At 35.1% G+C, this 24,702-nt stretch overlaps 2 protein-coding genes across 7 annotated transcripts in view; both read right to left on the bottom strand.

Annotated features, from left to right (window-relative positions):
• LOC131164696 (protein HOMOLOG OF MAMMALIAN LYST-INTERACTING PROTEIN 5) overlaps positions 1–24,702 on the bottom strand; it is an 81,889-nt gene that overhangs the window by 3,090 nt on the left and 54,097 nt on the right. The window contains exons 2-4 of one of the 2 annotated variants that reach the window (XM_058122108.1): positions 9,989–10,109; positions 9,757–9,857; positions 8,652–8,761 (exon numbers count right to left, since the gene is read on the bottom strand). In XM_058122108.1, the coding sequence (XP_057978091.1) occupies positions 8,652–8,761; positions 9,757–9,857; positions 9,989–10,082 (305 nt within the window). In that variant the 5' untranslated portion in view covers positions 10,083–10,109. Of the gene's footprint in view, positions 1–8,651; positions 8,762–9,756; positions 9,858–9,988; positions 10,170–24,702 lie in introns of those variants that run through there. The other variant, XM_058122099.1, reaches the window with a different exon arrangement.
• Positions 11,492–17,298, bottom strand: LOC131164641 (65-kDa microtubule-associated protein 1-like). 5 transcript variants are annotated; one of them, XM_058121990.1, is made up of 11 exons: positions 17,124–17,274; positions 15,969–16,069; positions 15,658–15,861; positions 15,239–15,487; positions 14,761–14,976; positions 13,791–13,946; positions 13,362–13,673; positions 13,029–13,116; positions 12,229–12,377; positions 11,772–12,115; positions 11,492–11,574 (listed from the first exon to the last, which is right to left on the bottom strand). In XM_058121990.1, exons 2-10 carry the CDS (start codon positions 16,038–16,040, stop codon positions 11,813–11,815), a joined length of 1,749 nt encoding a protein of 582 aa, XP_057977973.1. In that variant the 5' UTR covers positions 16,041–16,069; positions 17,124–17,274; the 3' UTR covers positions 11,492–11,574; positions 11,772–11,812. The 5 variants fall into 5 exon arrangements, with proteins under 5 accessions (XP_057977973.1, XP_057977982.1, XP_057977991.1 ...); XM_058121999.1 differs by having other exon boundaries at positions 16,904–17,136; XM_058122008.1 differs by lacking the exon at positions 17,124–17,274 and adding exons at positions 16,236–16,301; positions 16,904–17,121 and having other exon boundaries at positions 11,492–12,115.

The raw sequence follows: 24,702 nt of genomic DNA, 5'->3' as shown, positions 1-24,702 counted from the left end.
GTCATGACAATAATAAGGTTCAGAGTGGAAATGCTATGGACTTGTATCCATAATGAGTATCCATAATGAGAATCCACTGATCCATACACAAAACTAAAAGCGCAATAATACAAAGCTGAAACCAGGAGAAACTCACACAATGCATAACAAGCCATAAAGTTTCAAAGCACCAAAAAAATTGTCCCAGCCAAACTCTAGTTAGATATTGTCTGATTTGACCCACTGGGTTGTGAGATTTTGTCCCATAAAAGTTGTCTGGTTAAGGCTTAAACCTTTCTTATACGGCCAAGGTCTCCCTAGCATACACCAGATGAGGATCATGACAAGCTCCCCAGTCCCATCTTTGTTGCTTTTATCGAAGTAGCCCACACCTTCTATGAGAGCTACACCTTTGTGCAGGATCCACCTAAATGACAGTACCCCTAGGGTGGCCCTCATATCAATGTAAGAGTCTCGTAGCCCAATTCCAATGAGGCATTGTCCACTTTGACCCACAGGACCTCACGACTTTGTCCTGTAAAAGGTACCTTACAAGCTTGAAGCCTAATCATCCCTCTACAGCCAAGATCTTCCTAGTACACACCCAATGTAGGATTGTTACCAAGGCTCCTTATCAAAAACCTGAGTTTGTCATACAGAACTCACCATAACATAGAATGCCACAAAAAGATTGAGAAACATTATACAATGCCTGCTATTAAGCTAATGCTTAGAACATTCTATGCGTCAAATGATAAGAATGTTGGGCCAAAGAAAGGCATAGATTTGATACATTATGTATCAAACACATGTGCCAACACTCCAATTTTGTTGGATAGAGGAAATGGGAAAGAAACTAGTTCCCTCCACTCTCTTTGGTTCAGGAGAGAGTAGAGAGAGATTTAGAGAAAGGAAAAAAGCAAAGTTAGAATTTTCATTTATAAAAATAACCCCACACAAGACCCTTTTTTTATATTATATATAGATTGTCCACAAGGGAGTTCAAACTTTTTTCCCCAATAGTTTCTCTCCATTTCTAATAGAGGAAAATGCTCTCAAACAAGTGAATTGATGGAAAAGGATTCACATAGCCGACCCCATCTAGTGGGACTCAAGGCTTGTTGTTGTTGCAGTCTCTCTCCATTTCTCACAATTTTTTTTTTTTTTGGGGGGGGGGGGGGGGGGGGGCGCTTTCCCCTTCGCTCCACATGTTAATAGTAGTACAAGTGAAAAAATCCATCTTTTTCTCCTGTTCTCTCCACTTCTTTCCAACTAAATGGAAAATACATAAAAAACTTATGAAGGTAAAAAGTAAGTTGCTTAGATGTGCTTTATGTTTTGCATCATAAGAAAGTTCAAGAGAAATTCATACGCTTGAACTTGTTTTCTGTCCAAGTTAATTATTTTTTGAAGGAAAGAATTTTATTTTTTTTCCATTTCTAATAGTTCAAATAATTACAAAAATTCCACCTTTTTTCCCAATTTTCCAAATATTTATAAAAACTTTGGAAAACATATTTTCATTATTTCTCGAAATTTCTAACTCTTACTTTTATGGGAACATGGAATTTGGATCTTGCACTTTAATTTGTGGGGATTATGTAGAAATTCTTGTAAATCCACATATCCAAATTCACATACCAAAATCCATGATTCTCAATATTACCTAAGTTGTGTTTTTTGTGATTATTTTGAAATCTAGAAATACAAAAAAAGAAAAATCATTTTGCACATTTAAATGAACTCTTTATCTTCTAACTTTTTAATATGAATCTAGAAAAATTTTAAAAATAAGCTAATTTTTTTTATAATTCTTTGGAAAACTAAAAATTAGAACATAGAAAATGCTTTCCACAACTAAACAGGCCTTTAGTTTTTCAAAGAAATAGTTGGGGGCCCTAGGGCCAAATTTACTTGTCCTTAGTCCACAAATCTTTTGTGAAGGAAAAACATAATTTTTTTAATCAAAAATTGGGCCAGCTTCAGGTTTCAAAGTTCACTGCACAAAAATAAATACAGGTTAGTCATTCAATTCAAATCAAGCTTACAGTTCCAACCATAACCGCAACAAAAGCAAGAAAATATACATTACTATAGGCCAGTGGTTCAAAAAATCAACATGAGAACATTATAATAAGCATTAAAGGTCAGCCAACAGGCCCAACACAATCTTATCCCACTATTTAACCGCTGGGATAATTGTTCATGCAAAATTTCAAACATAACTAAACAAAGTAACCAATTCACATCATATGCCTTCTGCAAAAGGACTATATGCCCTCAAATTGATGCCACATAACAAGATAATGTACAAAAACATTGGTCACAAGCTGAAAATGAGTTAAAAAGAATATATTTTCAGTGCCTACCATACTGGCGCAATAATAATAATAACAATTCTAGAATTTATTATTAATATTGTTATTGGAAAAGCCTGAACAGAGGCAGAGGTCAAAAATTTTCTATCTACTTGGGAAGCTCTGGAAAAAGGGAAAAACCCATAAAAGGGTCAAAATCTTCCATTGGATCAGTTAAGGAAGGGTCAGAAACTTCCATCAGTCCAGCAAAAAAATAATTGGAGCATTTGAAAGAGACAGCAGAAAGAAGAGACTGTCAGAAGTCGCTGAAGGTACAAGAAGGCAATCTCAATCCCCCTTCGGTAGGGGAAAACCCTACAAGGATGTTGCTCAAAGGGGAATCTGGTCAACTTCCACACTTTGACAAGTAGAGCCTCCACTTCCAGCCAGCTAGCTTTTCTTTCAAATCTCTCAATAAGCAGTCCCACACTGTCTTTGTTTTAAAGATAGCACCTATAGGCATTGCCAAGCACTGAATTGACAGCCAACCCACCCTGCCCCCAGATTAGTTGCTAGCAAGTTACTGCTTCACTTTTTTCACATTCACTCTCAGTCCAGAGACAGCTTCAAGCCATAGGAACACAATGTCTTAAGTACCTCAACTGCACTTTATTGTTCTACACAGAAAATGGAACAACAAAAGAAAATGCCCTTCCAGATTTGAGAACATGCCACTAAAAGACCAACCTTTATTGAAGCAGGTTAGGATCAGGTGGAATAGTAACTGGGTGGAAGGTAACCCCAGCTTCTGTTTGACTAGAAAACTAAAATTACAGAAGGAATACCTAAAGAGGTGGAATAGGGATGTCTTTGGGTTTGGGAGAGAAGAAATCAAATTAAAGAAGTCTTAGGTGAAATTAAGGAGCTGAATAACACCCATGGAAGAGAGACTATAGCAAAGATTTTAATGGTAAAGTGAGTGGCTTGCTCATCAAGGAGGAGATATCCTAGAGACAGAAGTCCAACGCCCTCTGACTAGCTGAAAGAGACAGCAACATTAAACTTCTTCGGCAGAGCAGAAAATCTTTATAGAAGGGACAAACCAATTTGCCAATCTGCACCAGTAAAATAAGCATCAGTAGGAACATTCACAATGAGAAGGAAAGGACTGCAAAGGGATTGCTGATTTTCACAGAAATTTACAACCTGAATCAGCTAGTTGGCTACATAGGCTTGATGGAACTGTTTTAAACTCCATATCAGAAAACAGAGTAAAACTGGAGAGACCATTTATAAATGGGGAAGAGGTGGAAATGGCTCTCAAGTTTTTAACTCACGCCAAGCAGACAAAGCCCCTGGCGGCTGGCCCAGATGGGGTGTCTTTGTCCTTCATTAAACAAAGCAGGGACATTGTCAAAGGATACATATTGGCAACCTCCAACCCATAGTTACCAAAAATGCTTACACCCTAGCAAGCCATGAATTGGTACAAACATTCCAAAATGTGAGGAACATTTTCATTCCAGAACACTAAATCTAGCAATCCGAAGTTATATAATATTTTCCGCATAACTCAATTATTTATCAGTAGAAGAGGAGAATTATTGCATTATGATTCTATTTGACCATTATTAATCCATTTCACAAAAAGAAAAGCTATATAATATTTTCAGCATAACACAATCATTTATCAGTAAAAGTGGAGAATTATTGCATTATGATTCTATTTGACCATTATTAATCTATTTCACAAAAAGAAAATCTCTTCTACCACACCCTCCCGAAAATAAACTAGTGCCACTACATTCTTCACCAACATATCGATATGAGTAATGTCCTTATACATTATAAAAGTGATGTACTGCTATCCTGTTCCAGTTCCACGAACCAAAAAATGGCATTCAAGGTAACATTGAACTGCTGCCAAGAGAGAAATTAGAAGAAATAGAGGAAAGAAGAGAATAAGGAAGAAGAAGAAGAAAGGATGAAATTAGGGGAAAAACACATATTCAATTCTCAATTCAAATTCAATAATATGCACCTCTTATATGGCTCTCACATACCATAGATAAAAGCACTAAACAGATATTCACATTGCCATCCTCATCTAAGTCACTAGGGATTTTTGTTTCAGCTTCAACTACTTGAATGCCATGTTCATCATCTTCTTTTTCTGCAACACCCATGACTTGGTTAGGACATTGTGAAGCTCAATGCCCAAAACCTTTCCATCTAAAGCACTTGATTTATGGTTGTACCTTAGAAGTCCCGGAATACTAAATAGTCTTCCTAGTGGTATTAGTCTCAACTCCTTTACCCGATTGCTCAACTGAGTTCTCTCGCACAATTCCATTAGTACTTTTTGAAACCAAAGGGTTGATGTAGCTCTAGGAGGATTATGCTGCATATCCTCCTTGATCTGAGTGGCAACCAATACTACATTCCCAATTGTAATGAGAACTAGCAGCAAGCTTGGAGGCAATAGCTAGCTTCAACTCTTTCATGTACAAAGCTACGATCACATCCCATTTCCATTCTATGTTGGCGTGAATAGCAAAATGATAGAACCTACTCATGTACATTGTCAATTTATTTCTCCTTGCCTCAAATCAAAAAGTTGTAGATGAGCACATTGTTGGTAATTGGAAGATACAAATTGCTACTACATGGCTTGCTTCACATCCCATGTTGTAATCTCACCAAAACACCTCCTTCTAAAGAACTCGTCTTTTTTAATCCAACAGATTCAAGTAGTTCTCTTCAATTTTGATTCATCCAAATTCAACTTTCTAGCCGCATTCAAGTCATATCATCAAAGATAGTATTCCAAAGGATACACCCAATCATCAAATTTAATAGAAGAGCAATCAACATTAAAATCTGAAACTTCTAGATCAATTCCCCTACTCAAATGATCATTTTGGTGTCCATGCAACTCAAAAGCATGAGAAATGGCAGCTATACCACTTTTTTGTTTGGTGGGAATATTAAAACGCCTCTTAACCAGGCTAGAATCTTGGTAGTTAGCCTTTTCAAAGCATCAGTAATAGTCTCCAAAGAATTCTCAATGTTTTGTACCCTACTGAACAATAATTCCACTTTTGCAGAAAACTCAACAATAGTCACTGTTAGCCCCTTGATCACTTGACAATGCCAAGGCACGTGGTAGTTGAAATGTTTCTCAGCACATGTGGTGCATGCATGTGTGCGATGTATCGTGATTGAGGGCAAATCGTGCACAACATGAAGGTTTGAATTGCAGACCATGTGCACTGTCAATGACGTAGGCCAAATGGTTGACATGTGACCAGATGCAGCAATTACTTGATAGTTTCTTGTAATGGCTGACTTGCACGCCTTTGTTTGAAGGTAATTTCGTGGGTTAACACATGACAACTTCCTAACCATGTAAATGTGGACAGAATTGGTTATTCTTTGTTGGCAATTGCTAGTTGCGTCCAGCACAACCTATGGAGTTGGGTTTGCATCCAACAGAGTCTATACAGCCTATGCAACCCATCCAACCAATGATTGACAGTTGGGGGTTTGGGGGTGTCCACTGGTTTAAATTGACATGTTGCAAGCATGGAACATTACATAATTCCTGTGTGTGTGTTCCTGCATGTGTTTGAGTTAACTTCCTTGTCTTGAATAAAAGATTAAGGTTGGAGGTGTTGCTCCAATAAATTGTTTGGCTTATGTGCATGCTATGCTGCTTCTACATTCGCAAGATAATATACCAACAAATTTGATTGTGGCATTTTGGCTCAAACAAGTGGAACTTGGAGCCTTACCATGGGTAAAAATGTGTGCAAAATTTAGACCCGTGACAGTCACCATGCTGCAAATATTTGTCATCAAGGACCCCGAACACAATCACCCAACAATTCTCAGTCTATTTATACAAAATCACTAACCTTATTCCCAATTCCTCAAGAAATGTCTTCATTTCACTGTTAATCTTGAATCAAGTATCATGCGAAGATTAAATGATTTCACTTAGAAAACTCACAAAATGCAGCAATGAAATCTGATGCTTAATGCTGCCAATGGCAATTTCTAGCTTACCTTAACATAATACTGTGCTTGCTTGCAAAATATCAAGTCCAAAATCAAAATGACATACTACAAACTAAAATCCAAAAAATCGCAACTGAAACCAATTTATTGCTAGTCTGGAAGTTAAGGAGATCTCAATTTGTTTTCCTCACGCATGTTGCAAATGCATGGGGTACATGCAGTGCCTGTGGTGACCTCCTAGCAATGAAATTTGGTGCGAAGATTAGATCAAAGGATGCTAATTACAGTGATGGTGATGGTGTGCAAAAATAATCCCAGGAACTTAAAGATTTCAAAGGGGTGACCAAGGAACTTTGAACGTGGGACCAAACAGCTTGCCAGATGGAGGAGAAATTCGGGAGGGGCTTCTCAGAGACTTCTATTTTGAATGGTGAAATGAAACTTGGATAGTAGTGTTTGAAATTTAGGGGCAGAGGCTGTGATTTCAGATTTTTTTCCCCTGAAATCAGGGGCTTGGAATGGAATATTTGTGGATGAATTGAGAGATTGATAACGAGGGAAAGTAATCAATGGAGAGAATGAAAGAAGAAGAGAGAAGAGAGGTTGCAGCAGTTTAGGATAGAAATTAATTACAGAATGGGAAATAGAGACAGAATCGAGGATAAAACAAAATGAAATAGAAAGAAAATGAAAGAAAAAGAATGATTGGAAGGAATATGGAGGACTTAAAATGAAAGAATGGAGATTGCAATTGGACTCTAATACCAAATGATGCAAGACAGCATAATGGAATTGCTGCCAATGGAGAAACTAAAAGAAATAGGGGAGAGAAAAAGGGGTGGCAGAACAAAAAGAAGGAAGAAGGTATAAGATGACAGGAGGGAGAAGGGGATTCAATTGGATTCTCAATTTAAATTCAACAATAACAACTTCTTACATTGTTTTAACACACTATTTATAAGAAAGCCTAAAATACAGAACATATACCCCTAAAGATACATGAAATTACAAATGATCCCTAAAACACACAAACATTACAAACCAATGTTTAAAAGGTGAAGGTGTAAGGCAAGGCATTTTACCCCAAACAAGGTTAGGCGTAAGCCTTTTGAGAATAATTTTATTTTTTAAAATATATAGAAATAAATTTTATATATTTCAAATAATAATATTTTATAATATAAATTATGAAATCATTTACATAAAATTCTAAGACTTCCATTTCGTATAACTCCAGCTGTCTCTGCACATAAATTGGAAGGCCACAGCCACATGCCTTTCCGAGGAAACACAATTACTAATGGGTTCCAGCCAATAAGAATAAAGCATATTGCTCTTGAAAGTCAAAGAGATGCCAGGATATTTCCCATGACCCAAATTTCAGTAATTCAGCACTTCGCCCTTCTATCAACACTCTTTTTGCGCTTCTCACACACATCATCCTCGAAAGAATCAAGTACAAAGGAATTTTTTAGAACAGATGCAGTTGAGAGAGGGCCAGTTGTTAATAAGAGAAGCTTTTCAGAGGGAGAGGAAGGTTGATAGAGGTCATCTATGAAGATTCATGGATGCGACAATCAATCAAAGAGTGAAGAAGGTGGACACAAACAGATTTGTGTCAAAGGCGAGAGACATCAAAGAAGCTGCAGCTCGTCTCTTCACTTTCTGCAGCAGAATGAATGAATGAAGTCCCTTTAAGCCCTAATCCATTCTTTTGCTTATACCTTCAGACCAGAAATATATCTATGTTCATGTTCCCATTGTGCATACACCTCCTTTGGCAAGGTGTGAAAGGCGCACCTTTTGCTCTTGGATGAGCGCCTATCAGAGAAAAGTGATCACCTTTCAGGACTTGCGCTTTTAGAAAAGCATCTTGATGCATTTTGGCCCCAAAACACCCAGAGGCATACCTCAAGGCCCGCATTGAAAATGCCTTTTAAAACATGGTTACAAACAAACCCTCAAACACATAATTTCTATACAAGAAAACTAAACAACTAATTAACTAACCACATTTGCATCTAGAACCCAACAATCCCCTAACTGTGTTCTTTGAAATTAGCGCCTCTAAATTGGGTCAAAATGATCCATCCAATATCTACTTCCCGTCCTACATCACATTGCTTCAATCACTTTCATGGTGTATTATTTAAAACATATATAAACAAATCAAAACAGAATATTAGTACAATAATCAACAGCTTATTCCCAAGTCATTTTTTCTAAACGTGCTATCGAATTATGACCTATATAATATAATAAAATGCAATTATCACCAAGAGGCAAGCCTCAAGGCATAAGCCTAAAACATCTATGAAAATTATTATCATAGAATATGTAGAAGATTTTTCATACAAATCTGCTCTCCCAGCCCGATCCTGCTTGTCCGCCTTTGCAAATACATTTAAGGCAAATCCCTCCAAATGCAGGCTGTCCTCAGGACCCAACTTCAGCGACTTTTTATCCTGTAGAAGGCTAATAACAATGAGACTTCAATCAGGTAAAAGAATTGCAGAAAGCATATAGATATAAGATGTTTACTAAACATCAATAACTTTGAGATTTCTACTTAACTAGGATCACTGTAAATTACGAGGATAAGAACTCGGGAAAAGCTTGGTTTCCTAAATGTGGAGGAATTCCTAAACTTATGTGTATTCTGAACTCCTTTTCATCATCAACCACAATGAATAACCAGAAAGAAGTCGTGCTATTATAACATATCTCATGAACACAGGCTAACAAAGCTAAATACATGAACTACATTTACAGAACAAATCATCCAATTTTGTCCAAATTCTCATTTGAAATAAATTCTATAAACCCTTGATCTTTTGAAAATACACCAAAAAAATGGCTGACTCAACAATAAATATTCAACTTCACTAAAACAGAGTGCATAAGTAAGAGGTTAAGTATTTGAAATTCTTAGGTTCTGTTTGGAACGTGGAAAACATGAAGGGAAAGGAAGGCAAATAATAATGAGTTCATTTTTTCTTGTTTGGGTCACCAAGGAAGATAGAAATGAACATAAAATATATGGTAGATCAATAACAAAGTTTTAGTTGACATGTACTTTTCAATCATATTGCGATGAAAGAGCACTTGAGAAAGAGAGGAGTTACAAAATAAAGTTAATTTGCTTCTTATTTTCTTTTCCTTTTATTTACTCTCACAAAATCATCCATCGAAATGAAGCCTTGAAGCCCTAAATTTTTCCTCGTTTTGGACCAGAGAAATCAACCCCCACCCCATCCAAAAAAGTTCACTGAGCTGACATAATTATACAACAAATACCCAATTTCATAGAACAATTGACTATGTAATTTCAATTTCCTATTTCTTTCTTTTTTTCAGGAACCAAACAGACCCAGAAGATTTAACAGTATAATGGAAAATACTCATCTTGAACAACTCAAAAACTGCACGTATCCAGAAAATGCTGGAAGAAATTAAATACCTTTTCGAGCTGATTCATGAGAGAGATAAGGAGGGCGTTGGTGGTTTTGGTACGCTCGTTCTGAGGAATCCTCAGCCCTCGTTCCATCGCATACAATCGACCTGAAAAGAACAACAAAAGCCACGAATTGAAGAGCTGCGATTGAAGATTTTTTTTTTGGGGGGGGGGGGGGGGGGGTGTTAGGGTTTAGAGGGAGTTCTTTTATTGGGGCGGGAGAGACAGAGAGAAATACAGTAGTAAGCAACGAGAGGTTCGTGCTTTTGCAACTCGTCTGCTCTTTGGAGGTATGGTAGGAGGAGCTTCGCGGGCTCATTATCGCTCGCCATGGTTGGTTGCTTAGCTCAGAGAGAGAGAGGGAGGGAGCGAGAGAGGGAGGGAGCGAGGCAAGATGAAGATGAGACTGCCAAGGCTGTCAAAGGCAAAGAGAAGTCAGCCACTATTAAGACGGCGTCGTTTTTACGCAGTGATTCCCAAGAATGCCCATCTTGCACAAACACAGCTTTTAGCCTTTGTCATTTTTTATTTTTATTTTGTATCACCAGAAAAATATTATAATATTATCTAAAATTCTTTCATTTTTTGTAAATTTTGGAAAATAAATTTTAAATTTTTAGTTCTCTACGTAAATATTATAAATTTAAAAATAAAATATTTTTTTTGTAATTATTAAAAAATAAATTATTTTGCAAAGCTAAACAAGCATAATCACGGCAAGTTTTGCATATAGTTTGAAAAATATATTTCTCCCCCTCTTTTTGCGACTTTTTTTAAGCAAAAAAAATTTTCAAGATTTTGTCTCTAATTACCATAAATAATAAGGCAAAGGATACTAATCTCCCCTAATATTTCAAGAATTTCACAAACCTCTCCTCTTTTGTCAAAAAAACACTAATCTTCCCTTATATTTTGTTAAAAAACAAGAATTTTAAGAGATACAGGTGTCTCAAAAATTAACTGACAAGGGAGGTATGTAGAAATTTTGAAACCTCAAGAAAAATTCATAAAATTTTAAAATCTTAAAAAGGATCAGTATCTTGTACAAAATCAGAGAATAGGTATCTTTTATCCAAAATAATACACCCTTATAAAAAATTAACTGAGAAAAAATACAAGACAATTCCCTCGGACAATTCTCTCTCTCAAGGTCTCACCAATTCCATTGATTAGATCAGTATTTGCACAACTCGTGCTAATCTTGGATCACGAGATTTCCCAAATGAAAATAAATTTCAATTTTTAATGTCATATTTAAAGCATGAGTTTCAATTCTTGAGATTGAAATTCATGAGTTTCAATTTCATATTGAATGAAAATAAATTTCAACTTTTAATGTCATATTTAAAGCATGAGTTTCAATTCTTGAGATTGAAATTCATGAGTTTCAATTTCATATTCATAAAAATATATACATGGATTCGAAATCCGTCTTCCAAAATTGAAAAAGTAATAGATATTTATACTCATTAGATGAGCCTAAAAATTAGGCACTAGTTTTTTAAACAGAATTATGAGCTAAAGGAGATCAGTAAGAAGTAGCTCACTTTAGACTTTACGCATCTACACCTCAAGGCTATAAGAGGATAGCCATAGGGGAATTTTTTCACTTTCATCTTGGTCCAAGCGCCCATTTACCTCTGGAACTTCAAACTATATGATTATGAGCACTTCCATCAAAACTAAACCATGTTTCTCATTTAGATAGGATAGGAACATAAAGCAATTTGCACCAAAAGGGTTCAGCAATTGAAACGCTCTGGAGGATATTTTATTGACAACTCCTAGCAGGTGAAGGTAGAGCCTGTGCATTCTACATGCAGTCTGACCAAAAGCAAACAAAACAACGAAAATTAAGGGGAAAAAAATAAAATAAAAGGAGCTTTTACCATACAGAAATATAACACAAACAACCAACCCCCCATTATACTCTCTTCAAAGATTAATCCCTAATTCCAGCCACTACTCTATGATAATTAACAACGATGACTATAATAATATCACAAGGGGTGTAAACCTACACATATCGATCTCTCCATTCTCTGCCATCTCCAGTAAACTATCATGGTGATGTGGGAAGGGTCTCAGTCCCCGAAATGTGGGAGGCAGCATCCTCCTTGGATATGGCAACATAGTTCACAGGGGCAACTGGTCTGGCACTTTCCCTCCTCCCGTCTTTACTCGTGGACCTGCTTCCATTTTGATGGGAATTTAGAGATAGTCGACGATTAGGAGTTCCATTGGCACCACCATTTGTGCGAGGGCCCACCACCTTCTTTGTCCCAAGGGGTCGAGCAGGGCTAGGCCTCGAACCAAAAATGGCTTCTTGTTCTGTGTTTAGCTGTTCATGGAACTTTTTCTGATCCTGCAGAGAAGTTCATAAAGATTAGGAGATTAGGGAATGGCATGTGGTGACCAGCTGAGACTGAGCGACACCTCTTATCATCAATTAACAATCCTGTGAAATTTGGAAGTTACCCTCATCCTCCGCTTCTCTTCTTCTCGGTCATGCCTGAGCATGGCATACTCATCTAGCATTGCGAGGAGAGGAACACCATCGTAGGTGAATGATATGCCACGATCTTCTTCCCATGCCCGAGTTTTGGCAACCAAGGTGTCAACCAGACCTACACCAATAGAAAATATCAATCAGTAGGTTTGACTTCTATCTAAACCCCTTTAAATATGCACATCAAATAGAACTATCATGACCATGCATGCACCACAAAGATGCACTCATTATTACATCCATCAATAACGAAATCTATTGTTTAGTTTAATGATCACTTCAAGGCTGTAGTTCCACAAAGATGGAACTCCACAATGTGGCCTCAAAAAGAAAATTAGTTATCATAATTTGAAGTCTCCAATTAGTTAAGAGATAGACTAGCAATTGCCAGGCCAAAACGTGAGTCGTAATGTAATACCCCCTGTGCATTCAACCCCCATGTGATGAATGGGCATTCCCTTGCCACCAAGGCAACTTCCAATGAGATGATTGGAGTGGGAGATAAAGAATTCAGAACAAACCCAAATCAAACATTAATCATATCATCTCCAACACAATGAATTTAGTTGCCAAAAATTATTTTTTATCTGGATAACATGTATATAAAAAAAAAAAAAAATTGTAACTAAAGATCCCACAGACTCAGGAAAAAAAGCATACATACATACATACTATGCCATCCGTAAAAGAGATTGCAATACTTTTGGATATTGAAAAAATTTGCATTTGACACAAGGTTGAGGTAGTAGTCTTCTGATGATACATATACCTGGAATTTTGTTGACCAAAATCCGGGCCTTTTCTGCTCGCTTAAGATTCAAGTGTGCACCCCTGCTGGCATTATATCGGTTCTCATCCTGTTTGAGCAAGAAACTGTCAGTGAAGTAATAATACACTACTGCCACTGTAGTGGGCAAGAAAGGTTTTTTCTTGGGCAAAACAATCCAACAAAAAAGCTGCCTTGCTTTTATACTGAATCATCCTTACTGCACGAAGAGAAGAATTTTTCACCAATCTAGATTTATATAATGAGAAGATTGTCTTCTGTTCAAGCAAACATGAGAGAGAGAGAGAGAGAGAGAGAGAGAGAACTATTAAGTACCCGATTGTAGTCTTCAAGCCAACTCTCTTCTTCACAAGCTGACATCCACTTCTCAACCTTATCCAAAATTTCTTTTCTGCTGAAAGCCTCTTCTCTAGCTTTTACTATTTGATTATCCATATCAGCCAGTAATTCAGATGGCTCAACATTTCCCGAATCAATCAGTGCCATAATCTTTTCTCGTGCAGCCTCTGGGTCTACTTCAATGTGAGCACGAACAAATATCTCCTCAAGCTCAGCTTGCTTCTTAAAGGCAATTTCCTTCATCCTGCTGGCTTTCAGCTGATCAAGCCTCTCAACCTCCACCTCAGCCTAAACAACAGAGAACAAGAAAAAGGGTGAACAGTATGCATGGCCTATCCCATTCATAATTGTCTTTCATTTACAGACAACTTTCCCCACGAATGTTAAGCCACAGACTTCACTTACCTGCTCAATCAAGTCGAGAGCAAGAGCCCCAGGGACTGTCACTTCGTCAACTGAAGCTGAAATATTACAGGTAACATGATCAAACAAGCTGCGCTCTTCTTGGGGGGTATCCATCAGATTCCAAAGATCAATTAGCTGAGTAGACAACTCTTGAAGCTGCGAAGATATTATGCACATGAAAAAATGTAATTCATTAAGGCAAACCATTAATAATTCAACAACAACAACAAAACCAAGCTTTAAGTCCTACTACGTGGAGTCGGCTACATGAATCCTTTTCCGCCATTTATGTGAAAACCATTAATAATTCAAATTTAAAAAAGAAAAAAAAGAAGGATTACTTCTAAGGTGACTGTAATGACCTTAAGCCTGAGAAAAGCATGAGCCATGCGCGACAGTACAATTGACAAAGGCATGTATCCCCCCATTTAACAAATGGCGAGGCAGAAATAAGGCAATCTAGATTGAAATAACTCATAAAGTTGCACCTCCTCAACAAGAAGCACACAAAAGACCCAAACTACCCTCTATAAGGTGGTATACAGCCGCAAAATTTACAGAAGACAGCACAGAACTTTAAAGACCCAAGAGGCATACAAAACTATAGAAAGACAATGCATGTTTGCCGTGCTATGCACGTGTAGCAGTATAAGTACCATATTACTCAAGTTCTGCTCTCACTAAATTAACATATCCAAACAATATTAACAAGTTTCTCCAAGGGAAATAAGCCACCATGATAAATGCAGCATGAAAGAAACAATCTTCAGATGCTATACATGCTATCATTACAAAATTGGAAGTTTGACACTATATTAAAGAAGATAGAACATCTATGATAGATTTTTTACAGGTTATAATAACACAGGTGCACAGAATCATCTATGATTTGTTGCTTCCAGTAGCATCTACTTCCACATTAGTCAAAACATAAAACAAAGAGAAAAATCCAGATGAGCTAAATTTTTACCTTTTGCAATCTCTGTTTCTTATCTTCTTTCAGTACTAAGACTGTCTTCGCTAGCCTAGACAGAGTGTCATTGCTAATACTTTTGGATTGCACACCAGTAGAGTCATTTAAGCTTGGATGAACTTCAGTAACAGTACCGAAGAAGTCCATCCCAAGAACAGCACATAGATCATGCACTGTGCTTACAAATTCAAGGACCTTGTGCAACCTCTCACTCTGCAAATTGAATAAGCAATTCATGAAATCTGCTTGAAGAAGAAGAAGAAGAAGAAGAAGCAGAAGAACAACAGTAACAACAACAACAACAAAAACAAAATAATAATAACAGCAGCAGCAGCAGCAAAAAAGAAAGCCTTAAGCACCACTACATGGGGGGCTTCATTCTGCTTGATCCAGGACAACAAAGCTTTTAACTAGCACCACATTTGTAAGCTAGCCTAAATGCTATTAACTAATAAACTGGTTATTGAGATATTACCTTTTCCCTCTGAAGTTCCTGGAGTTGAACATGAAATTCATCTAACTTCTTTAAGGATAAATCAGTCTCATCAACAATGGGACTCCCTACTTGCTCACTAGACCCAGCAATTTCCCCACACATCTTTTGGATCTGTGACTGAACATCAGAAAACTCCTTTATCCTCTCTTCTTTCTGTTTCCATAGCTGTTCTAGTGCCGGTGCTATAGCTTCAAGTTGTTCCTTGATTGTTCCTGAAGCTTTCTCAGGCTACAAATTGAAGAAAACAAGTCACAAATACCCATTTATACTAGCACCTAATATACACTTAGGGAAGCTGAAATTATATCCATTAAAATATACACACATAAAAGGCGTATAAAGCATTCATATTAGTGGTAACAATTTAAAAGTCACAATTCCAATAACTTAAAACTCACAATTCCAACAAGAGATTTTTCTCCAAGAGCTGATAGAAGGTTGGAGAGTTCAACTTTCGCATCTGCCAAGGCCTGGAGAAGGTGTGCCCTCGACTTAGCAGCCTGATCAACCTTCCTCTTGTACACATCCAAACATTCCTGTTCCAACTGAAGAAGCATCTTGTCCCGCTCTTCATCACTTTCACCAACCTCATCCCAAATTTGCTGCAGTGAAGCACACGCTATTTCATTAGCTCATTGCCTCATGCTTTGTGTGATAACATGAGCAATGTAACAAAGATCAGAAATCCACAAAGTTTAAAATTAATTGCCTGTAATTGCTGCAGCAAAGAACCACAGGTGGTTTCTCCAATAAGAGGGTTTTGAACTTCTGCTGCTGCCATTCACGTCTATACAATCACAACCTCCTAACCTGTATTGCAATGAGTGTTAGAAGACATTATTTCGTTTCTCAATTGACATGAAATGATGTTGTTTCAAAAGTTGTGGTGTTTATATGCCAAAATCTTAAAAATTAGAAATAAGAGAAACAAACAAAAACAAGAAAATGAGCAAACATATTTTAGCATGTTACAGGCCTGCAAGGGATGAAAACCAAGTGGTACAACACGCATCGGCCAGATCAGACAGCAAATTGCTAGCTGCTATGAAGGATCAGTGATAAACATTATTAATAAATTTCAGAATAAACTGGCAATGGAAACTAAAGCTGGAAAGTGTACAAAAATTTAAAGAATTCAACATTCTGATGTTGATAATCACAGGGCATACTATTAGCCTTGCAATCTTGAGTGCCATAAAATGCATATAGATTTGACTTAGTAGTGCAATGATAGCCTGATAGGTGTAGATCTGGACTTCAATAGGATCCAAAGATGACACTTTTCATATTGGTACTAAATTTGGCGCATGAATAAGATCTCCATTTCAGATCTTAAGCATCATTTGCTTCAATTAACACTAAAGAATCCCACGTCTTAAATTGCATTATAATATTTTAACTTCATTAGGACCTAAACCTCACTTCATTTCTACTCAAACCCACTTAATGACCCATATTGCAACTAAAAATATTAAACTAAAGCGTCATTACCAAAAACTTGGTACGGCAGCAAGATCTCGAGCTCAATAAACAGCTCACCACCACCACAATTATGATCGCAAGCAATTCTCTTCAGTAAGACAGTGTAAATGACCAACTTTAAGCACTAAAACAAAATTATAATTTCTACAAAAAAATGCCTACCAACACCAATTATAAACCCCACGGACCACCACAATCAAGCTTCAAAGCACTCAGATCTCTCTACATCCCGAATCAAACGCATTCCGATTCGAAACTCAAGCGATGCACAACAAGAAATCACCCAAAATAAATAATAAAGCTACTTCGAAGACCACGCAAGTAAATATACCACATTCGTTATAAGATAGGAAACAGGAGGTGAGTAGCAGCAAATGCTTACCGAGATCGTCCTTGAAGCTAGGGTTTTGTGAGCTCTGCGGTTCAGATCTACTCCTGCTGGTCTCAGTGTTCTTCGTCCACACTGAAGAAAGAGAGGGAACTAAGGACATGGGTGTCGCGGTGTGGGCCCTTATATAATTCATGTCAGAAATCAGAAATCCATATCGGAAAGTCTTGATACTTTCAGGCCTTACGTTTGGTTTTATTACGAGAAAGACACTGGGGGCGGAGGCTGTTTTACGAATTTGCCCCTAATGTTGACTGGACAGTCAACAGTTCGATAGCGGCTGTTAAGAGTTGAGAGCGGGGGGAAATATGGGGCCCATATCACTTTTGAAGCGCCTCATTGGCTGTTGATGTCACGGGTCCACAGTCCATACACTATTTTATTTTTCAAAATCTTTTGGGGGTAAATCTATGGTCCAAGACAATCAAGCATTCAACCAATCAACTAGTGAAGATAGATAAATGATTTGGGGTAATTGTGAAATATGAAAGTTTTTAGGGTCTTTTTGGTATTTAAACAGAAAATAATAAAAGACAATAATCATTCTTAAAAATACTATCCTGTAGGTGTATTTTTAGTAATAAAATAAGACATAATGATGGATATTTTCTGGAAAATGAATATGCACCTTTCAATTTAATTTTTTCAAAATTCATTAATAAAAATATTAAATTCATAAATTACTCTGAATAAAATATATTTTATATTAATTAACTATTGTATTAGAAAAAGATTTTAGGAGCCTAAAAAAACATAAATAGACTCATTAATATTTGCAACATCTAATAACTCTCCTTTTTAAATAATTTTTATTAATGGAACTTTCAACTCCTTTATATGTGCAAAAATTTGATAATAGTTGTGCATTTCAATCGGATTGTTATGGACGCTTGTAATGTAAGTCACATTGTGCGCAAATGAGGCAGAGAAAATTAAACGAGTAGTAGAAGGGGTAGAGGTAGACCTAAAATAACTGGGAAGAGAGATAATGAGTAAAAATTTAATACCCCTTAATATATTAAAATAAATGGCTGATGATCGCATAAATTGGTAAAAAATAATTCATATAACCGAAATCACCTAGCGGGACTAAAAACTTGATTTTATTATTATTGTTGTTGTATCGGATTATAAGTTAAATATAAACTATGAGCAAAAGTTCTTCACCTTGACTTAGCTCAAAAGACCCGAATCTCCATAATATGGTAATACTTTCACATCTTAGCCTATTTAATTTCTTTTTTTTATTGATATCTTTTATCACTAATCTTTATACATAAGTTTTACTATATGTGGAGTGATAAATTTACTAAAATGCCACACTTGTTGTGGTATTTGCTTTATATGATATTTTTTTAGAAAAATTATTAACTTTGTGCTTGGAATTTGAACCTTTGTTTTGAATTTATATGGATTTAATTAGAAATAATTGCTTTGAGTTATTTTTGCTTTCACACAAATTTAATCCAAATCCTGAAATACATACTCCAAAACACTATTTAAGAAAATTTATAGTTAATATATTAAAATAACTAAAACAAAAAATGGCATGAAAGAGAGGTAGTCGGGACATGCAATAAATAAGTTATAATATTTTTACAGAACAAAATACATCTCAATAATAAATATTTAGCTTAGTATAAATGGGTTAAATTATTGAATTTGGTTTTTGGCCCAACAGTTTGTAGCTTTAACCTAAATGAGAATTGGTTAGATCAAGGATTGTTGGGATTTAGTTAATAGTTTATCATGTATCTAATATTAATTAGCTATGACTATGTGCATTTGAATTTTATTCATAACATTTGTGTAATTTAGGGATTTATTTGTATTTTCATGTAGTATTAGAAGTATATGTTAAAAACTTCAAATGGATCATCCATTTCAAATGACTTTAAACTCAACAATACTAATTTCTATGTGTGTGAAAAATTTTACCCAATATGTAATAAGGCTAATCTTATCTCGATAAATACTAGTAAGTAATGGTTCTTCCAAATAGGGTTTAGCATCCACCAATTGCAAGCTATATTAATATTTGAATCCATGAATTCATATCATTAGAACTCATTCAAACTATATATTTTTACTCGTTAATCCAACTGTCCAAGTGTTGCTTAGCATTCTGCAATTAATGGAATTCCAAATTCCATGTAAAGGAATCATTTCTTACGAGTATTTATCACCTTGATCCTAGGACCGGCTATTCACAATATGGGGTCTTAGGTGAATGATTTAATTAGGGTTCATTAATATTTTATTTAATTTTTATTTTTATTTAAAATTAATTTTTCTAACTTTTTGAGATGCAAAATCACTAATTAAAGTGTTATATTCAAGATTTTCAAGTATATTTTTTTTTTATTGATAACATAGTCAATCAATTTAATTTTTCTCATGACATAGTTGATCGCAAATATTTTTTTATGAGTTGAAGTTTTGAAAAACTTATTTTTGCAGAAGCTATTGTCGCAGGTATTATTAATAAAATTTTATAAACAATAAATGCATTTAGAAAAAAATCTATCTTTTTTATAAATACATTGAGACTTGAAAAAAAAAATTAAATTGCATTTACTTTACATTTTAAAATACAATTTCATTTACTTGATAGTGTGAAAGTCAATGTGTGAGAAGATAACACCATAAATAATGTTAATATTATTATATTAAAAAAAAAATTTGGAGGCCCCAAAAATAGGCAAACACCTCAACTGCCTTAAGGTCAAGATTGCACTGCTTGATCCATATCAATAAGATCTCTCAACATTACATTATACTAATAAGATTTTATTTTTTTTTACTAAAAGAAGGCGGCACTTTCATTTTTTTATTAATATACCCTCACTTTTAGCAGAGGAATACCTTGGTTACAAGATAAAACAAAAGGAATAATACAGAAAAAACCTCAAAAAAAAACCAACACCAGTGTTAAAATAAATAAATTGTATTATTCCATTGATTAAAGTTATCTTTACAATGGTATTTATACTAGTATATGAAATGAAAAATACAACTGACATAATAACAAACAAAGTAACAACTAAACTAATTAACAGATTAACAACAAAATTAACAATTCTAATATGCCCCCTTAAGATGGAGATGGTGAATAAAGATTTCACATCGCCATCTTGCGGTAAAAAGATGATGAAAAAAAAACTCATTAATGTGAAGCATGACAGCAGCAGAGAAGGCAACGGCGACCGAGAAGATCCGTAGGAGAAGATGCCGATGCATAAAGCAAGAAGACGTGCCGGCGAAGACAAAAATTGCTGCAAAGTGAATACCAAAAATATGGCCCAAAACGAAGGAAAAATCTGTAAAAATTTCCTTCAAAATCAAGAAACTCCAAGAGATCAACTGTCTCTGCGAAGGAGTGACGAAACATGGCATAGCCAAGAATGGCTGACCAGCAGATCAGACCCAATACAAGTGAGCTGAAGACGAGACGGAGACAACGACATGAACTGGCAGATCAAACCAAAAATGAGAGTGGAGAGCTGCGAAGTCACTATAAGGTGCGAAGCTCCTGACCGGCAATCACTGCAATTAAAAAAAAATCAAAGAAAACAAATATACTGAGTCGCATTCTAACGCGAGTGCCGAAACAAGGACACCGGAGCCGAAGAAGTGGCTAGAAAACCCAAGGTCACGAGAGGACCCAAGATGAGTGGTGAAGGCGAAGATACTTGAAGGCTCTGCGAGTTGACTTTCTCAACAAGTTAAAGAAAGCACTTCTTGGAACTGAGAGAGAGCGGAAAATGCACATTGGAGAATCTGAACTAGTGACATGGTGAGTAAACAGAGCTCCAGTTGCAAAAACCTCAAGGAGTTTAATCTTTATCCATCCTGTTTGAAATACATTTTTTTTTTTAATAGGAAAAACGACTGAGATATGCAAGTGAATCGCAAGACTGGAACTTCCACCTGTTCTTGCTGAATTAGGATATGCTAAGAAGGAAGCCATCAGACAAGATCAATCTCGTGGTGCTGCACAAGATAAAAATGCAAAGAATCCTAATGGAGGGGCAGAGAAGAAGGAGAATGGCCCTGGGGAGAACAAAAATTCCAAAAAGAAGAAAAAGAAGTATAAATCCTTAAAAGAGATTGGAATAATCAATAGAGCCTGGTGAGCAGTGCTCTGATAGGCAAGGCCACTAAAGGATCGAACGAGGCAAAGGAAGATCTCGATTTGCATTGCAAGCCAAGACGAGCTCGCAAGGGGTACGATTCCGATCTGACTCGACAGTAAGTCTGGAATGGAGAAATGAGTTGGTCACCATAAAGTTTGCAGTTCTCGGCGATTGCAACATATTTGAACGCGAGGGGCGAACCGGTGGCGGCGGCCATGAGAGCTCCGTTGAAACTCTAAACGGCGATGACCGAAGGAAATGAAGACAAGGATGAGCTGAAGAGTGTCACCGGAAATGAAAAAGATCTGAGTAGAGCAGATGCGGAGATCGATCGTGGCGAGTCTCTTGAGGTGCTCCTTCAGAAGCCGCTTGGAATCATACTCTCTACTCTATAAATCCCTTCTTCGATCTTAGATAGGGAATAGTTCGAGCAAAGAATCCGCACGAGAAATGATTGCACCTCGCTGGAAGAATGAGACTGCTACCGATCACCGGCAAGAACGAGTCCATCAAAGGGGAGATCTCAGCGAGGGGGAATTAGAGGAGAGCGTGAGCCGAGAGAGCAAAGAGTGTTTTGATACAATGTTAAAATAAATAAATTGTATTATTCCATTGATTAAAGTTATCTTTGCAGTGGTATTTATACTAGTATATGAAATGAAAAATTCAACTGAAATAATAACTAACAAATTAACAACTAAACTAATTAACATATTAACAACAAAATTAACAATTCTAATAACCAGTAACCAACCAAAAGAAGACAACAAAACTCAACATAACTAAATAAAGAAGATAAAAATATAAACACAATTAAAATCAAAACAAAATACACCAAACGAAACTCTAGAGTTGAACTAACATTAGCGATTAAAATATAACTTTATATTGTTGCAGGTTTTAGATTTCAATCCTTAAGTGGATGTAAAAAGAAATGTGATAGGAGACAAATTACTTTCTACTTTACAGCTTAATTTAAAGATATCTCCCTCATTAAAAAAAGTAAAGTAAGAACAAAACAGAAAAATAAAGGGATAGACATAATGAAGAAAAGGGGATGAAATGAATGTCATTTTCTTTCCTTTCAATTGTTTGCATTAATTATGTTAAAGTAGATTAAAATGAAAAAGTTTCTTCTCCTTTTATCTGCTTTTATAAAAAATTGATGTTAGAGGAAAAAAGGAAGTTTTCTTTTCTTTTTTGAGAAATTGATGTTAGAGGGAAAAGAGAGGTTTAAATTTCTCTCACCATTTCTTTTCTTTTGTTTTTCTTTTTTTGGATTTATTTTAGCAATACAACATTAATGAAAGTAAAATCCAATATCCTAAGTCTTAAAGCATTCCATTTTGTCCTAATTTGTTATTTTTAAAAGTAAAAATAAGTTGAATGTATTTGGTAAATAATTTTTTATTTTTTTAGAAGTCAACTTTTAACTCTTTTTGTTTTTGTGAACTTTTAAAAGTCATAAATTTGAAATATTGGTCTTTAAAATTTTTGAAATCTCATACGAGATTAATGTATTTTTATCAAATCTCAGCAGAGATCATCTTTTGTCCTTTACTTATTTATGACAATATTGATAGATGATTTTATTTATGAGCATTATGAATGTTACACTATTAAAATGTGAATGGAGAGACGTGGCACACCATGTCACTAATAGATATGAAAACTTCAACCCATCAGCCCTCCCCACCACCCACCACTCCAAACTTTAAAGTGGGTTTTGATTTGATTCCCTCCCATGCTACATTATTTGGTAGGTATATCATAAAATGACCCCAATTTTAGTTCCCCCTTCCCTGTCAACCTAACATTTTGGTTCATTACATATAGTGCATTATATTTTGAATTGTTTGTTGACATGGAGAAAGTTGGTAGTTTTTAACTATTCCATTGTTAGCACTGCCTTTCTCTAAGTAAAAAATTTCTCAAATTATTTAAATATTGAACTTTGTTCATTTTTTTTCTCTAAGAGAATACATTCAATTGCTTGATAATGTATTTATAAGGTGATTTGAACTATATTTACACAAAGGAGACTACAAAAATGAATTGTATGACCTAAAGTTAAGTAAATTACTTATACAGTCTTAAATTGACCATTTTACTATGTATTATTCACGAAGGAGAAAAATCACAAAATCAAATCAAAAAAACTAGTTAACTATTTATTTGATTTGATTTCAATTCAAACTTCTAAATTTTTTTATCATCAGTTTGATTTTGATTTGACTCATTCAATAACCACAATTAATTGAACCAAACCAATATATTATAAATATATATATAAAAATATAAAAATATATTATATATAATATCTCAATAATTTAAATTTTACAAAAGTTATATTGCACTAATATTAATGATGGATATTTAAAATTTACATGTTGGTCATTGTGAAAAAAAAAATCAATAACTTTCAAATTTTAAGTTATACTTAACAGTTTAGTTTGATTAACCATTAGATATTAGTTTAAAAATCGACTAACCAATTTGTGGTTGATTGTTTTAGACAACTCAATTTTAGTTCACACTTTTTAGGGAATGAAACTTTGGTTCAATTAACAATTTATGAGATATGGTTCAATTAACCAAACCATGCTCATCCTTGTATACTCTGACTTGATTTTTGCACGTTAATTTTTATAATATTTTCTATTTTTTATATTTTTGTGAACTTTTTTTTCTGTTTCATTAAAGCTGCATTTGCTTTGGTGATTTGGTTAAGTTATAGCATGTGTCAAGCCTCTTTAGTTTACATTTGAATATTATAATCCAAATATGGAATGCAATAACTATCATACCAGATATGGAATATGATAACCAACATACCAAAATGAAGTTCGATAACTATCATACAAATCTGGTTTTGCGTCGTCTAATGAGCTTTAATCACGGAAGCATATACACCACGAAGGTCCACATCAAACTTATACTATATTGTGTAAAATAGCTCATCTCTATTCACATAGACTTTTTATCTCTCCTACGATTTCAATTGAGATTTCTAATATAGGTATAGAAGTTTCGAGTTTTAACTATTCCTCATACAACTCCTTTCCGAAGACTAAATATAACATAAAATTTATTTTGCTTCTAACTTATTAACTACATGTGATCATTAAATTAAGTGTATAAAATGAACTTATTTTGTCACCATTTTGGCACATTTTTTCATTAACTTTTTTAACTCATTTCATTTTAGATTCATTCATTTTATAAATTAAAAAATTATTACATTCATGACATATTAATGAACTTTGAGTCTTACTCGAAAACAATGGTCAATTTATAAAAAAAAATTAAAATATTCTATGTTTCGAAAAATATGCAATATTTTTTAATAGAATTTTTAAATATAATTTGGGGTCTTTTTGTACAACAACAACAATAACAAAACCAAGTCTAAAGTCCTACTAAGTGGGGTCGACTAA

Source organism: Malania oleifera, chromosome 1, assembly GCF_029873635.1.
Source record: "Malania oleifera isolate guangnan ecotype guangnan chromosome 1, ASM2987363v1, whole genome shotgun sequence".
Lineage (NCBI taxonomy): Eukaryota > Viridiplantae > Streptophyta > Magnoliopsida > Santalales > Ximeniaceae > Malania > Malania oleifera.
The sequence above is the reverse complement of the archived record's forward strand: the minus strand, read 5'-3'. Positions and strand labels throughout refer to the sequence as shown.